The 14,689-nt window shown below is 40.2% G+C and overlaps 1 protein-coding gene across 1 annotated transcript in view; it reads right to left on the minus strand.

Moving 5' to 3' along the window:
- Positions 1–1,271: 1,271 nt before the first annotated feature.
- The window catches only part of kcnh5b (potassium voltage-gated channel, subfamily H (eag-related), member 5b), a 313,820-nt gene continuing 300,402 nt past the window's right edge, over positions 1,272–14,689 (minus strand). Inside the window, exon 11 of the mRNA XM_060828544.1 lies at positions 1,272–2,375. Within this exon, the coding sequence (XP_060684527.1) occupies positions 1,437–2,375 (939 nt within the window). The 3' untranslated portion in view covers positions 1,272–1,436. The remainder of the gene's footprint in view (positions 2,376–14,689) is intronic.

The following is a 14,689-nucleotide window of genomic DNA, read 5'->3' on the forward strand; positions in this document are numbered from 1 at the left end:
ATAAAACCTGTTTGCCACTCAGTTTAATTTTAATAATCCAAAGGTGATTTTCGAGATTTAGAACAAAAATTTAAGTTGAATGGAAGTGAGGAAGATCTTCTATAGCAACCAGTTTATGTCAACCAATGAAGATAAACCTGAACCTTTTATCGAATCACCTGAGCGAGCCTGGTTTGAAAAAACAAACTGGAGGTACAGTTATACTTTTGCAAAAGCAAAAGAAAATCTCTCAAATAATGTGTAAAATGGATGCTTTTCTATCTACATAATTGGTAAGTTGTGCTCCTGCACTGTGGTATTTCCTGAGCCAGCCAATATCTAACCTGTAGATATCCTTTAATCAACCTGTTCAGCCATTTTCTTACACACCCCTGAATCAGGTGGGACTTGAACGAGGACCACCCTTTCCACAAGTAGGCACACATATCATTGTGCCAACATGTGCCCTTATTTCCAACCTTTATGTTTACTGCAGAACTCATAATCGGCAAATTTATTTGATCATAAGTAAACTCCAGAAAAAGTAAACTCTTAGAAGCAATTCCAGAGATTTGACAGACTAATTTTCCAGAAAATACTAAATCTTACCCAAGTGTTTGTGCTGACCTCTCTCAGCTTCAATCCTTAAGTGGAGCTAAAACAAAAAAAAACTCATAACTATAGAAACTCAAAATTATTTGTTGCAGATGGAAAAATGACCTGTCTGTCTTGATTTAATAGTTCTCTAATTAATGTTGTGTTAATGCTAGGGTGTACAGTTTTTTTCAGCATATCTGTGTATGTATGAATACACAAGTATTTGCATGTGTACATAAACATGCAGACAATAGCTTTCAATTGATTGTAATTCCTCAAGATGGATTTTGATGTCAAAATTATTTCTCCCTTAAAAGGTTTTGATGTGTTGAAATGAATTTTTTTTTTGTTAGTTTGTTTGGTAACTTTCTTGTCCCCTAAATTGAAGCTTGCAGTGGTAATTTTCTTGTCCCCGAAATTGAAGCTTGCAGTGATACGTACGCATCAGCAGCATCTTTCTTCTCCAATCCTGAAGAAACAAAGCATGCAATAAATAGACCCTGATGAAGCAAGAAACATTAGTTCCCCATGTAATATGGATAAAACACTTCAATTTGCAAACCTGTGGTCGTTCAGAGACATCACTCAGAGAACAACTGGCAGTTTATGCTCTGGAGCCAAATGAGAAAAACAGTAACTGCACTGCACAAAATGACCCAGGATATGTGGTGAAGGATTGTAAACGAGGTTTTATATGTGCATGCAGTTATCCATATAATTACAAGCAATATTTCTGTTAACAATTTTCTTTGGCAGGCCAGAATCCAGCTGGACATGCAAAAGTCTTTAGACTGTCAAAGCAGTCATCTTGTGCATTTGGTTAACTCTTGTGTGAATTTTAAATCTTTACAATTTCTAAACTAAAACTGAGCATCCTCTTCTTCCAACAGTGGAGTTGTGGGCCTAGAAACATGAAACATTTCCTGACTGGAGCGTTGAGATTTCTCAGAAGACATTTCTGTCAGGTTCTTTTCAGACAGTATTTGAAGGATTTCTGTCACTTGTTTCTCAAGTCCACTCATCCTGTTACATAACGACTGAATGTCTTCTTTCAGTTCCATTTTGGCCTCTTGTAACGTGGTCTGCAAAGCTTGCTCTGGAATTGGGTAAAAGGGATGCCTGACATCAGCTTGAACTGGGCTATGCTCCAGTGGACTGCGGATCTCACCTGCCTTGTCTAATCGCAAGTCACTTTTCGTAATGCCGCTGTCGCAAGAGTCTGTTTTCCTCAAAGGATTCTTTATGACATTATTCTCTGATTCAGGACCTTTCGATTCATCTGAAAGAATTTCCATGGATTCAGCTTTGACGACATTGTTCCAGTTTTCTTTCTTCTCCTCTCTCGATCCGGGAAAGGGATCAGTGAAGGCAACGGAACTTTTAAGTCTTAGCCATCCTTTTCCATTTCCAGCCTTTGTCTGGATAGAACTATTGCCCTTCAAGCACAGCTGGTCATTCAATCCATTTGGCTTCAACTCGACTGTTTCGTGGTGTACCTGAGGCTGATGCTCATTATTTCTCACAAAGGAAAGGGAAGATGAGATTGGTGTGATTTGAGAAACTGTCACCACACTTGTGCCAGTGGTGGAGGCTCCATTATGAAGTGAGTGGTTCTCTATTTGGGGATGGTTTCTGTCTGAGTTGCTGTGACCTGCTGCCTGATTCCGCAATTGCTTTTGTTGCTTGAACTTCTGGAATAGTTTCCTGACAGGATGATCCACTGGGATACTAAGTGTCCCTTCATTCTTCAACCGTTCTTCCTCTTCTTTCTTCACATCAAGGATTTTGCGAAAAATGATCTGTAATGAGTCCCAGAGAGAAAGTGAAGTTACATTTCTGAAATTGAAGGTTTTAAATTATTCCCAATAGTGTACACAAGCAAAGCCGATTATTACTTGCAGCATGGAAATCATTAAAAGTAAGAGAACTTTTCGACTGCAAAGATTGTTCTTTGATTAACAAACCAGTATAATACCAAGTGGAATACCTGAAGTGGAATATTCTGCTTTCGGTATTCTGAGACATTCCATTTTTAGGTATGACATAATTGTAAAAAGTGATTTTTTTATGTTGAGGATTCATAGAATTCAAGGGACAAGGATACATAGAACATAACAAATAGAGGTCACTCAGCCCTCTGAACTGCGGCCTATCCAATTAACCTTTGAAGACTACAATTGAATCTGCAACCACCAGGTTATTAGACAGGGCATTCCACATACTAAACAATCAATGCATAAATAATTTTCTCATCATTTTACCTCTAATTGTTTTGTCAGTTGCTATAAATCTCTGCCTTCTACATATCAAAACTTCAATAGTGGAAGCTGTTTCTTTTTATTTACCCTGTCTAATGATAATGTAGACCTCTATTAAATTCCCTCTTCAATTTATCTTCTCTGAGGAGAGTAAATCTGGTACTCCAGTATCTCCACACGTCCAAACCATGATTTTAGTATATCTGCTCTCTGCTCTGTTCAAAGCCTCCATGTCCTTCCTAAGGTTTGATGATAACATTAGATATAATCATCTAGCTGGGATTGAATGACTATATCATACAGGTTTAGCATGACGTCCAGGAGTTTTGCTGCACACCGCACTTTGTTAATTGCATTGTTCATTTGCTTTCTATCTTAAAGTGCTGTACACATGCATCATGTGTATTATTGTACACCATCTATCTTTAATCTATATCAATAGGTATACATGTGGGAAAATGTGAACAAAAGAACAGAGAATTATTAAAATGGAGAAAAACTACAGAAGTCTGCAATACAAAAGGAATCTAGATGTACAAATGCATTAAACACAGCAATCTAACCCATGAGTGCAGCAGGTAATCAGGAAGGCTAATGGAACATATAAGAGTAGGAAGTCTTACTTCAACTATAGGAGGTGCTAGTGGATCACATCTAGAGTGATGTGAGCAGTTTTGTTTCTTTCTTTAAGGAAAGATATCATTCACTAGAGGCAGTTCAGGGAAGGTTCACTTGGAATGGATCTCTGGTGTGGAGGGATTGGTTTATGAGCAAAGACTAATTTTGTTGGGAAAGTACTGACTGGAAGTTGGCACAATGACAGGTGATCCCACTGGAACACACAGGATTGTGAAGGGGCTTGACAGGGGAAATGGGAGCAGCTCGGATGAGTGGGCATTGTGTTAGGAAAAGGGGCATCAATTTAAGACTGGGATGATGAGGAATTTCTTCTCACACAGTGTGTGTCTTTGGAACTCCTTGCCACAGAGAGCTGTGGGACAGAGTCCTTGCGTAAGGCTGAGGTAGATAGATTTTTGATTAGTAGGGGAATCAAAGATTATGGGGAAAGGGTAAAAATGTGAACAAGATGAATGTCGTTGGATCAGTCATGATCCTGTTGAATGGCACAGCAGGCTCAAGAGACGGAGTAGTTTGCATCTGTTCCTATTTATTATTGTCTTCCATCAAAATGTATCACTGCAAACATCTCTGAATTAAATGCCATGTCATGTGGTCTCCCATTTCATCGACGGCAAGTCTTCTCAAGTCTATTGACATTTTTCTCATTGTTTATTACACTTCCAAGTTTCAAAGTCATCTGCAAATTTTGTCATTTGTAGTGGTCCCATTGCCGATCATTGGAAACACCATTGTAACCCTCACTCCAGCCCAAAGAAACAGCCCTCACAGACTAATAGTTGACCTCCTGTGACATTTAGGGATGTTCCTTTAGAATGAAATGTACGAGCAAAAAGCCCAGAAACCCTGGACACTTCAAAATATTCTAGATTGAATAAGACAAGCTTTGAACAGGTACAAAGGGAGTAAGTCAATGAAGGCATGAGAGGACTTTAGAAAAGGGGAACTTAAGATAGCAGCTAGGAGAACAAAGAGAGGGCATGAGAAACCACTGGTGTGTAAGATTAGGGAGAATCCCAAGATATTCAATAAGTATCTCAAGTGAAGAGTATAGCCAGAGAAAGAGTAGGGACATTTGTTTCATGCAGATGGTAGTGCATACATGGAATGAACTGCCGGGGGAAGTGGTGAAGGCTGGTATAATTACAACATTTAAAAAGCATCTGGATGGGTACATGAACAGGAAGGGTTTAGAGGGATATGGGCCAAGTGCTGACAGATGGGACTAGATTAAGTTAGGATATCTGATTGGCATGGATGAGTTAGACCAAAGAGTCTGTTTCCGTGCTATACATTTCTATGACTCTGATTTTTGGGTAGAGAGCAGGGAATTACAGATCAGTGAGTGGAAGTGAAACTACTGGAGAGAATTCAGAAGGAGAGCATTAATCTCCACTTAAAGAGGCCAGGTTTGATTAGGGATAGTCAGCATGGATTTGGTAGAGGGAGATCATGCATAACAAATTTGAACCTTTTGGGGTGATCGGGTATTTAGAGGCTGGTGTCCAGTGGTATACCACCGGGATCATCACTAATTCCCTTATTGCTCATGATTTACGTAAACAATATAGCAGAGAATGACAGAGGTATGATAAGACGAAAAAAAAACATTACTGGGTGGCTAACAGTGAGTGCGTTGATCTTATGTGACACAAAGATGCAGACAAACGAATTGGTCAGATGGAATATAACCTTGAAAAGTGTGAAGTGATGCACTTAGGAAGAAGTAAGAAGACAAGGGTGTACTCCATGGAAGGCAGGATATGAGGAAGCTTAGAGGAACACAGAGATCTTGGGTTCTTGTCCACTTATCCCTGAAGGTGGCTTGATATGTTAATTGACTAGTTCAGAATGACTTGTCCTACCTGCCTATCTTCTTTCCACCTATCCACTCCACCCTCCTCTCTGACCTATCACCTTCATCCCCTCCCCCACTCACCTATTGTATTCTATGTTACTTTCTCCCCACCCCCTAGCTTATCTCTCCACGCTTCAGGCTCTCTGCCTTTATTCCTGATGAAGGGTTTTTGCCCGAAACGTCAATTTTACTACTCTTTGGATGCTGCCTGAACTGCTGTGCTCTTCCAGCACCACTAATCCAGAATATGGGCTTTAACAGTCATGGCATCAATTATAAGAGCAGTGAGGTTATGTTAGAGCTGTACAGGATTTTGCTTAGACCACAGTTGGCGTACTTTGTCCAGTTCTGGTCATCACACTGTAGAAAGAATGTGCATGCACTGGAGGGGGTGTAGAGGAGATTCACCAGGATATTGCCTGGGATGAAGCATTTTAGTTATGAGGAGAGGCTGGAGTGGTTTCTTCAGAGCAGAGAAGGCTGAGATGGGGCCTAATTGAGGTGCATACCATTGTGTGAGGTATGGGCAGTGTCAAAACTGGGGTGGGGGGGGGGTCATAATTTTAAGGTGACAGGCAGGAGGTTTAGAGAAAATTTGAGAAAATGTATTTTCACCCAAAGCATGGTGGGAGTCTTGAATGCACTGCCTGGAAGGATAGATGAGGCTGGAAATCTGTAAAATACACTTAAGGCTATGGGCCAAGTATTGTTAAAAGGACTAGTTTTACAGTAGTTTTGTTGGCACAGACATGATGAACTGAAGGACATCGCTCTGCAATAGAGAAAGAAGTTTCGACCTTCTAAGTGTCAAAGCTATTTTATGGACTGTGTTTCTCCTTTAGTATGTTTATTTGCAGTATGAATCATGTCCCATTCATGAGAAATTGTAGCACTTCCCTTGACTATTAATGACACTAGCAAGCTCTCGACAGATTGGAGAAGACATGGTGTTTGGCAGGAGTTCCTTAATATGACAGGAGATAGCAACTAACCTGGAATATTTCATGGATTCTGTTAATTTAATTACATGTTAATTATGCTCTCTTTCCACTGCTTTCTTAAAAAAAAAACTCTCTCAAGAGCACTCTGTTGTTTGACTGAACAGCAAGAAAGATAAAAAACATAAATCATCACTAGTTCAACACATTCTTCTTCCCCACTGTGTTTAAAAGCAAATTACTGCGGATGCTGGAATCTGAAACCAAAAGAGAAAATGCTGGAAAATCTCAGCAGATCTGGCAGCATCTGTAAGGAGAGAAAAGAGCTGACATTTCAAGTCTAACTGACCCTTTGTCAAAGCTCAGCTTTGTCAGCTTTGTCAAAGGGTCAGTTAGACTCGAAATGTCAGCTCTTTTCTCTCCTTACAGATGCTGCCAGACCTGCTGAGATTTTCCAGCATTTTCTCTTTTGGTCCCAGTGTGTGTTATGTTTTGAAGATATGCAGAAAATACATTAATTTCTGTCTAAGTGGGAGCTTTACTTACTGCTATTTTAAAATATCTTATGCCTACAGCTTTTTGCTTCAACTTATTTTCCCTTTCTCAGTAACCATATCCAAATTTGACTAACACATGTAGAACAGTCAACAGCCACACATAAACATTGAATACTACAGTGTAATGTTAAGTGTTTAGAGTCATGTTTAGAGCCAATTTGAATTTGAATTTCAGCAGTAGCTTTAAAGTAGGATCTTGTGGTTGTGTCACTGGGTCAGAGGATTTTGGTCTGAATCCCAGCTGCCCTGGAGATTTATCACAGCTTGTCCATGCAGCTTGATTTCTTTTACAATTCAGAAACTGTCAATTAGTACAATGAACAGTTACTTCAAAAGTGAACATTTAAATGGATAGCATCTCGACTTCAGAGAGCTGGAATTTGAAATTAGAAGTTCCTTGTAGAAGGAAAACGTAATGGCCTGCAAATGCCCAGAACATTGATCCAACTTACTGGATATGATAAATGGACCAAATCGTCTTTTCTAATTTCCATAATCCTTTCTTTCACTGGATATTACACTGCAGTGGCTGGGGAGAAAAGAAATAATGCAATAGAGGAGGAAACGCGCAATACAGGTTAGATAAATGAGGGAGTTTTAATTAGATGACACTGAGCTTAGGTTTTAAATGCCTACTAATGAGAAGAACACGAGTAACTTAGAGTGAGGAAGGATGAGGTTGGAAGCCATGGGGTTTGGACCTATTAGAATACGAGATGCTGTGTCATATGTTGATACAGGGACCAGTTCTCCCACCCCCTTGCTGGCCCACGAGCTAAAACAAGACTCACCTGAGTAAATCTGTTCATCTCAGTCTTGTAGAATGCAATAATTCCAATAGTTGGAACAAAACCAAATCTTCATTTTCAAGATATACCGTGTTTATCTTTTGTGTTCATTTACTCAATCTCTGTATTAAATCATGGCATTTAATTTGATTTTCATGGCATTTCCAAGCATTTTCCCCATTTATTCTCCACATACAGTTTAGTTTTTGAGCCAAATGCAATTAGGTGCTAAGTCAATTACGGAAATTAATTAAATTAATGTTAAAATGTTTTTATGTACAGCTGTACAAGCATGAAAAATTCTGGTTATTTCTGAAGGGATGCGCTTTTGTGATTGCTTTCACTGAAATAGATGGTAAGCACTCTTAGTGCCACTCATGAAAACGATCTGGAAAATTATTTCAACCTCAAACCTCAATGGCTTCAAATTGAGAATGTATTTAATTTTGCAAAAAAAAAGTACCTTTTCTTTGACAGATGTGCCATTAATAGGTGGTTCTGTAGAAGCAGCAAGAGAGAAATTACATGTGTGTCACAGAAGGCAGAGTGAACAATGTCATTAATTCAATGCTATAGAATATTAAATATTCCTGGGTAAATGCAACCTGGAGCTGAGTCCATTCAAGAAGTAAGCTAATGGAAATATGGTGTTCTTGTTACAGCAATCATCATATAACCTAGGGAACATTCCTTTGTAATGAATTCTTGTCAGTGATGAGTAGCACTTGCCTCACAATTAGTTCAAGTATATGCCTTGCTAAATACAATTTAACCCATGGCATGTGCTACTGAGTGCCAACAATGTAATTATTATTCGATCTAAGATGCTAATTGTTCTTTTCAATTAACTGTGAGCAGCTTTTGACCGATCATCTGATGATAGTGTATAGCAGCTTTCTATATGTCTCTATCTATTCGCCAAAGATGTGAATTCCTATAAGTTATTTAACAAACGATTGGGTCTGTTTTTGAAATGGGAGGAAGTAGTGAAATACTGCACATATTTTCTGATCAGGATTTTGCGACTGAAGTGTCAGCTTCAGTCTGATGGGTGACAAGGGTTGAATCCTCTGGCAGTACAAATAAATTTCTATCAATATAGGTGATGAGGCATGGCGCTGTTGTAATTCATAATATCAACCTCCTTAAAACTGGTTGGAATACCATTTCATAGATAACAGGTGGATGTGGCAGAATAGAAAGTCTAATATTATTTTAGATTTATAACTACTCTTTATTAGAGTGGTATTCATTGTCTGGCCCAATGTTCGATTTGATTCAAACATGCTGGATTATTGAGTACATTGCTACCTAATGTCAGAAAATTAGAAATCAGAAGGGGGTATATCAGATAGTAATGAAGAAACCTCAATCCTATTAACTTGAGGGGAGGCTGAGTGACATTTTTTATTATAGTGCCATTCTATTGGAAACTAATTTTGTCTCATATTTCATTACCACAAAGATAGTAATTTAAACAAGGGCTGATTTGTTTGAAATTATGTCATCAATGCCCTGGGGTCTCAGACTCTGATTTGAAACAATTGTTCATGGAGGAACTTGATATGACTGCATATTTTAAACAGACTTCAACAATGCTGGACTCCAGGAAGCAACAATTGCTTCAGCTATCTGCTTTCACTGAGGCAGAAGTTTCAGTGTGAATCACAACCCAAAAGCTAGGGGGAAATGAATTGCTATCAATTGTTTAAATAAAATTACGTTTGCAAGGTCTCAAGACAGTTTTATGATCTCAGCCTAAAATGTAATAGGGTGAACAATGGCCAATCACAGACATGATGCTGTGGAGACGTGAACTGAGGCCTCAGGATTGGTAGATATTAGTCATTGGGCCTCATCTAACTTACAATGGGCAAGTTGTTGGGCACTGTAAATGCTCCCACAGGTAACTTTCCCAATGAGTAAAAGTAACGAATGGCTGCCTGCTTCACTGCCTTCTGGGAAATCTTATGGAGGGTGATGCTTGAAATGGGCAATCATTTGGGCTCCTGTTAGGAAAGTCAGCTGTACCACAATACCTGTGGCATTCAGGCATTCATTTGTGTGCTCTTCCTGGCCCCAGAGGGAAGGGTCGGAATTCTTTCTTTTAAAAACTGCACGACTTTTGTTGGAGACTGATGAGAAAAACCTGGGTCCAAATTTTCGAGATAGGAACAAGAGCAGTCTGGAATGTTCCCAACCTTGCAATCCCACCTCCAACCAGGAGCTCTAGGAGGTAAACATTTCATCGTCTGGAGGGTGGGAGAACCTTGGACCAGGCTTGCCCTCAGAGGTGTGCTTATGATGACAAGACCAGGCTAAAAGACAAGACCCCATTCCCATCCATCCAGCATTAAGCCTTCATGCTTTGATTCACTTAGGCTCCTATCCCCTTCGCAGTCCATCAAACGAATCAGATTTTCATTGTCATGGTGGGAATTGTGATGAGTCATTTCCTGGTTCAAATAAACTCTTCTGCCTGCAGCACTCCTTTGAATTTGTGATTGAACTAATGAAGAAGCAGGAACAGGCTGGAGTTGAAACCACCATTTCCAGAAGCAGACCAAAATGGAATGGAAAAGACCATAAGATATGGCAGCAGAATTGGTCATTTAACCCATCGAGTTTGCTCTGCCATTCGATCATGACTGATATGTTTCTCAACCTCATTCTCCTGCCTTCTTCCCATAACCCTTGATCACCTTACCAATCAAGAGTCTATCTCATTCAATCTTAAATACACTCAATGACTTGGCCTCCACGGCCCTTTGTGGCAATGAGTTCCACAGATTAACTACCCTCTGGCTGCAGAAAGTCCTCTTCATCTCAGTTCTTAAGGGTCATCCCTTCAGTTTGAGGCTGTGCCCTTGGGTTTAGTTTTTTCTGTTAGTTGGAACATCTTCTCCACATCCACTCTATCCAGGCCTCTTGGTATTCTCTAAGTTTCAATGAGATCCCTCCCTCATCCTTCTAAAGTTTCCCGAATACAGATCCAGAGTCCTGAACCGCTCCTCACATAATAAGCCATTCATCCTTGGGATGTAAACCTCCCCTGGAATTTCCCCAAGGCCTGTACATCCTTCCTTATACTGTATACAAGGCCCAAAACTGCTCTCAATATTCCAAATGCTGTCTGACCAGAGCCTTATGCAGTTGCAGCAGTACATTCATCCTCATATATTCTAGATCTCTCGAAAAGAAGGCGTTTATCTTCTTATCTGAGAACTGAATTTGCATGTTAATCGTAAGAGAATGCTGAACTAGGACTCCCCAAGTCCCTTTGTGCTTCAGACTTCCAAAACCTCTCCCATTTAGAAAACAGTCTATGCCTCTCTTCATCCTAGCAAACTAAATAACTTCACACTTACCCACATTTTAAAAATTTTCCACTTCTTTGTCCATCCTTTTGGCCTGTCCAAGTCCTTCTGCAACCTCCCTGCTTCCTCAACCTGTCCTGTCCCACTATCTAGCGCTGTGTGATCTGCAAACCTAGCCACAATGCCCTCAACCCCTTACTCCAGATCGTCAATACATAACATGGATAGGTGTGGTCCCAACACTGACTGAAAATTGATGAAGTCCTGCTGGCTCAGCACTGTGTTACCATGGTAAATGCTAAAATGGGCAGGTTAGAAAACCTGCCTTAGTCCCCTAACTGATCTGCTTAATTTTATAAATGAATGTTAGACACCTTAGACACCGTTGTTCTCAATCATCTCTTACCTCACATAAACCCCTTGACCTGTCCATATTCCTGAGCTCTTATATCACACCATTCTTATTTATCCAGTATTTGCTCTGAACTCAAAAACTCACGGGGCCCATGAAAACATTAGGAAGATTTTGGGATGCTCATAAAACTGTCAAAATAAACAAATTGGCATTCAAAAGCCTTTTCAAAAGACAGAGCTCTGGAGCACAAATCTTCTGTACTTTTGCTGAATGTTATGAAGGTCCATCAACTTTGCTGCACCAAGTACCTTCAACCACTTCCTGATATTACATGGATTAAACTGAATTGGCTGATGACCGCCATCTGTAATGTTGGGAACCTCAGAAGTTGGCTATATTGGATCAACCATTCAGTAGTTCTGGTTCCAACTGTATCAGCCTTGTCTTTTACATTGATGTGCCAGGTTCCCCCATCATTGAAGATGTACATGTTTCTATAGCCTCCTTCAGTTGATTGTTGAAATGTTCACCTCCATTTATAGCTGGATATGGCAGGACTGCAGAACTTAGATCTGATCTGCTAGTTAACTCTGTGTTTTCTATGCTGCTTCTGTCTGATGTTTAATGTGTGTAGCCTTTGTTGTTATGTCATGAGTTGGCAACTCATATGTAACTGTTTATGTGTATTTACTAGCAAATTGCCATGTGCTTTTATTTGAACCAATACTGATGTCCAAGCTTGATGACAATGGAACAATAATGATATACCCACACATGAGACTACAGACTGTGGTTGAATACAATTTTTCTGCTGTGAATAGCCCACAATACCTCACGTACACCCATTTTAGAGCTGCTAGAGCTGTTATGAACCTATCCCATTCAGCATTGGACATCAAGATATATCTATGAACTCTAGGTTGATAATGTTGCTGCTGTTCTCATAACAATATGGAATGAGAAATAATTGTCAAATGTTCAGGCAATGGTGATGTTGGCCTCGACAGCTACAGTTTGCATGAAGGTCAGATTTCAGACACAATACATGTCAGTCACAAGTAAGATTAAGGTTCCTCAGAAATACCAATGCAGATGTGCCTCTATCTGTAAGTGCTCAACTAAAGATTATAATGGTTGAGACTATTTTCCTCAATTCTAATATCATCTGCCTTGCATCCCTTCTTCCTTTGGACCGACTGAAGTCCCCTTGGTATAAACTACAAGTGATGCAACTGAACATATCTGCACATTCACTTGTGTTAAAAAGTAGAAAACTAACTTGGCATAAGAGGTGGCACTAAAAATCACTTGTGGAATTATGGGAAAAAAACATTATAGAAAGAGGCTAAAAGAAGCACAGGCATACTTCAGAAAAACACATCGGTTCTGGTTGTTGCTTCCTTCCCTATAAGAACTGCTTGGTCTCTGCTCTGATAGATCACCTCAAAGGCACAGCTACGAATGTGAAATTGTCATGTGGACAACCTCTGGCACAGATTATTCTTGAGATTTTCTGAGAAAGAAATCTATTGAATGTTGACAAATGGTAGACGTTGTTAGACTGTGTGTACAAGTCTTGATATAAGTGACCTTACATCATTACCTTGTCATGCCTCTATCACTGCTTTGTCATGTCTCTTTTATATCTGTTAAGTTAAACTATCATTAGGTTTACTCTTTACTCTTTATCACCACAGTGATTTTTGTGGCAACAAGTACACTTACATATCATTATCTAAACTGATCTCCCATTGATCCCAGTGTTGCAATCTCCAGCCCACTGCCCAGAAGACCTTAAAGCTGTAAAGATGTAGAGTCCCCAAGTCTGTTTGGAGATACATAAGAAGATTTGATCATATGTCATTTGCCATGTGACCTTTGTTTATATGACTTGATATGTATCACCAGTAACCATTATTTTATTTCCTTTTCCAATGCCTTGGACCTTGGTTATGTGTGAAGATCACACATAAACTTGTCCCTTAGGTCTCTTTTATATCTTTCCCATCTCACCCTAAACCTATGCCCTCTAGTTCTGGACTCCTCCACCCCAGGGAAAAGACTTTGTCTATTTGTTCTATCCATGCCCCACATGATTTTGTAAACCTCTATAAGGTCACCCCTCAGCCTCCGATGCTCCAGGGAAAACAGCCCCAGCCTATAAGACCATAAGACATAGGAGTGGAAGTAAGGCCATTCAGCCCATCAAGTTCACTCCGCCATTCAATCATGGCTGATGGGCATTTCAACTCCACTTACCCGCATTCTCCTCGTAGCCTTTAATTCCTTGTGACATCAAGAATTTATCAATCTCTGCCTTGAAGACATTTAGCGCCCTGGCCTCCACTGCACACTCCGCGGTAATGAATTCCACAGGCCCACCACTCTCTGGCTGAAGAAATGTGTCCGCTTTCTGTCCTGAATTTACCCCCTCTAATTCTAAGGCTGTGTCCACGGGTCCTAGTCTCCTCGCCTAACGGAAACAATTTCCTAGTGTCCACCCTTTCCAAGCCATGTATTATCTTGTAAGTTTCTACTAGATCTCCCCTTAATTTTCTAAACTCCAATGAATACAATCCCAGGATCCTCAGCCGTTCCTTGTATGTTAGACCTACCATTCCAGGGATCATCCGTGTGAATCTCCGCTGGACACGCTCCAGTGCCAGTATGTCCTTCCTGAGGTGTGGGGACCAAAACAGGACACAGTACTCCAAATGGTGTCTAACCAGAGCTTTATAAAGTCTAAGTAGCAAAACAGTGCTTTTATATTCCAACCCTCTTGAGATAAATGACAACATTGCATTCGTTTTCTTAATCACAGACTCAACTTACATGTTTACCTTTAGAGAATCCTCGACTAACACTCCCAGATCCCTTTGCACTGTGGCTTTATGAATTTTCTCACCATTTAGAAAGTAGTCCATGCTTGTATTCTTTTTTCCAAAATGCAAGACCTCGCATTTGCTCACGTTGAATTCCATCAGCCATTTCCTGGACCACTCTCCCAAACTGTCTAGATCCTTCTGCAGCCTCCCCACTTCCTCAGTACTACCTGCCTATCCACCTAACTTCATATCATCAGCAAACTTCACTAGAATGCCCCCAGTTCCTTCATCCAGATCATTAATATATAACGTGAACAGCTGCGGCCCCAACACTGAACCCTGCGGGACACCGCTTGTCACCGGCTGCCATTCCGAAAGAGAACCTTTTATCACAACTCTCTGCCTTCTGTCAGACAGCCAATCCTCAATCCATACCAGTAGCTCACCTCGAATACCATGGGCCCTCACCTTACTCAGCAGCCTCCCTTGTGGCTCCTTATCAAAGGCCTTTTGGAAGTCTAGATAGACCACATCCACTGGGTTTCCCTGGTCTAACCTACTTATCACCTCTTCAAAGA

The sequence above is a fragment of the Hemiscyllium ocellatum genome, chromosome 8 (assembly GCF_020745735.1).
Source record: "Hemiscyllium ocellatum isolate sHemOce1 chromosome 8, sHemOce1.pat.X.cur, whole genome shotgun sequence".
Taxonomy (NCBI): Eukaryota; Metazoa; Chordata; class Chondrichthyes; order Orectolobiformes; family Hemiscylliidae; genus Hemiscyllium; species Hemiscyllium ocellatum.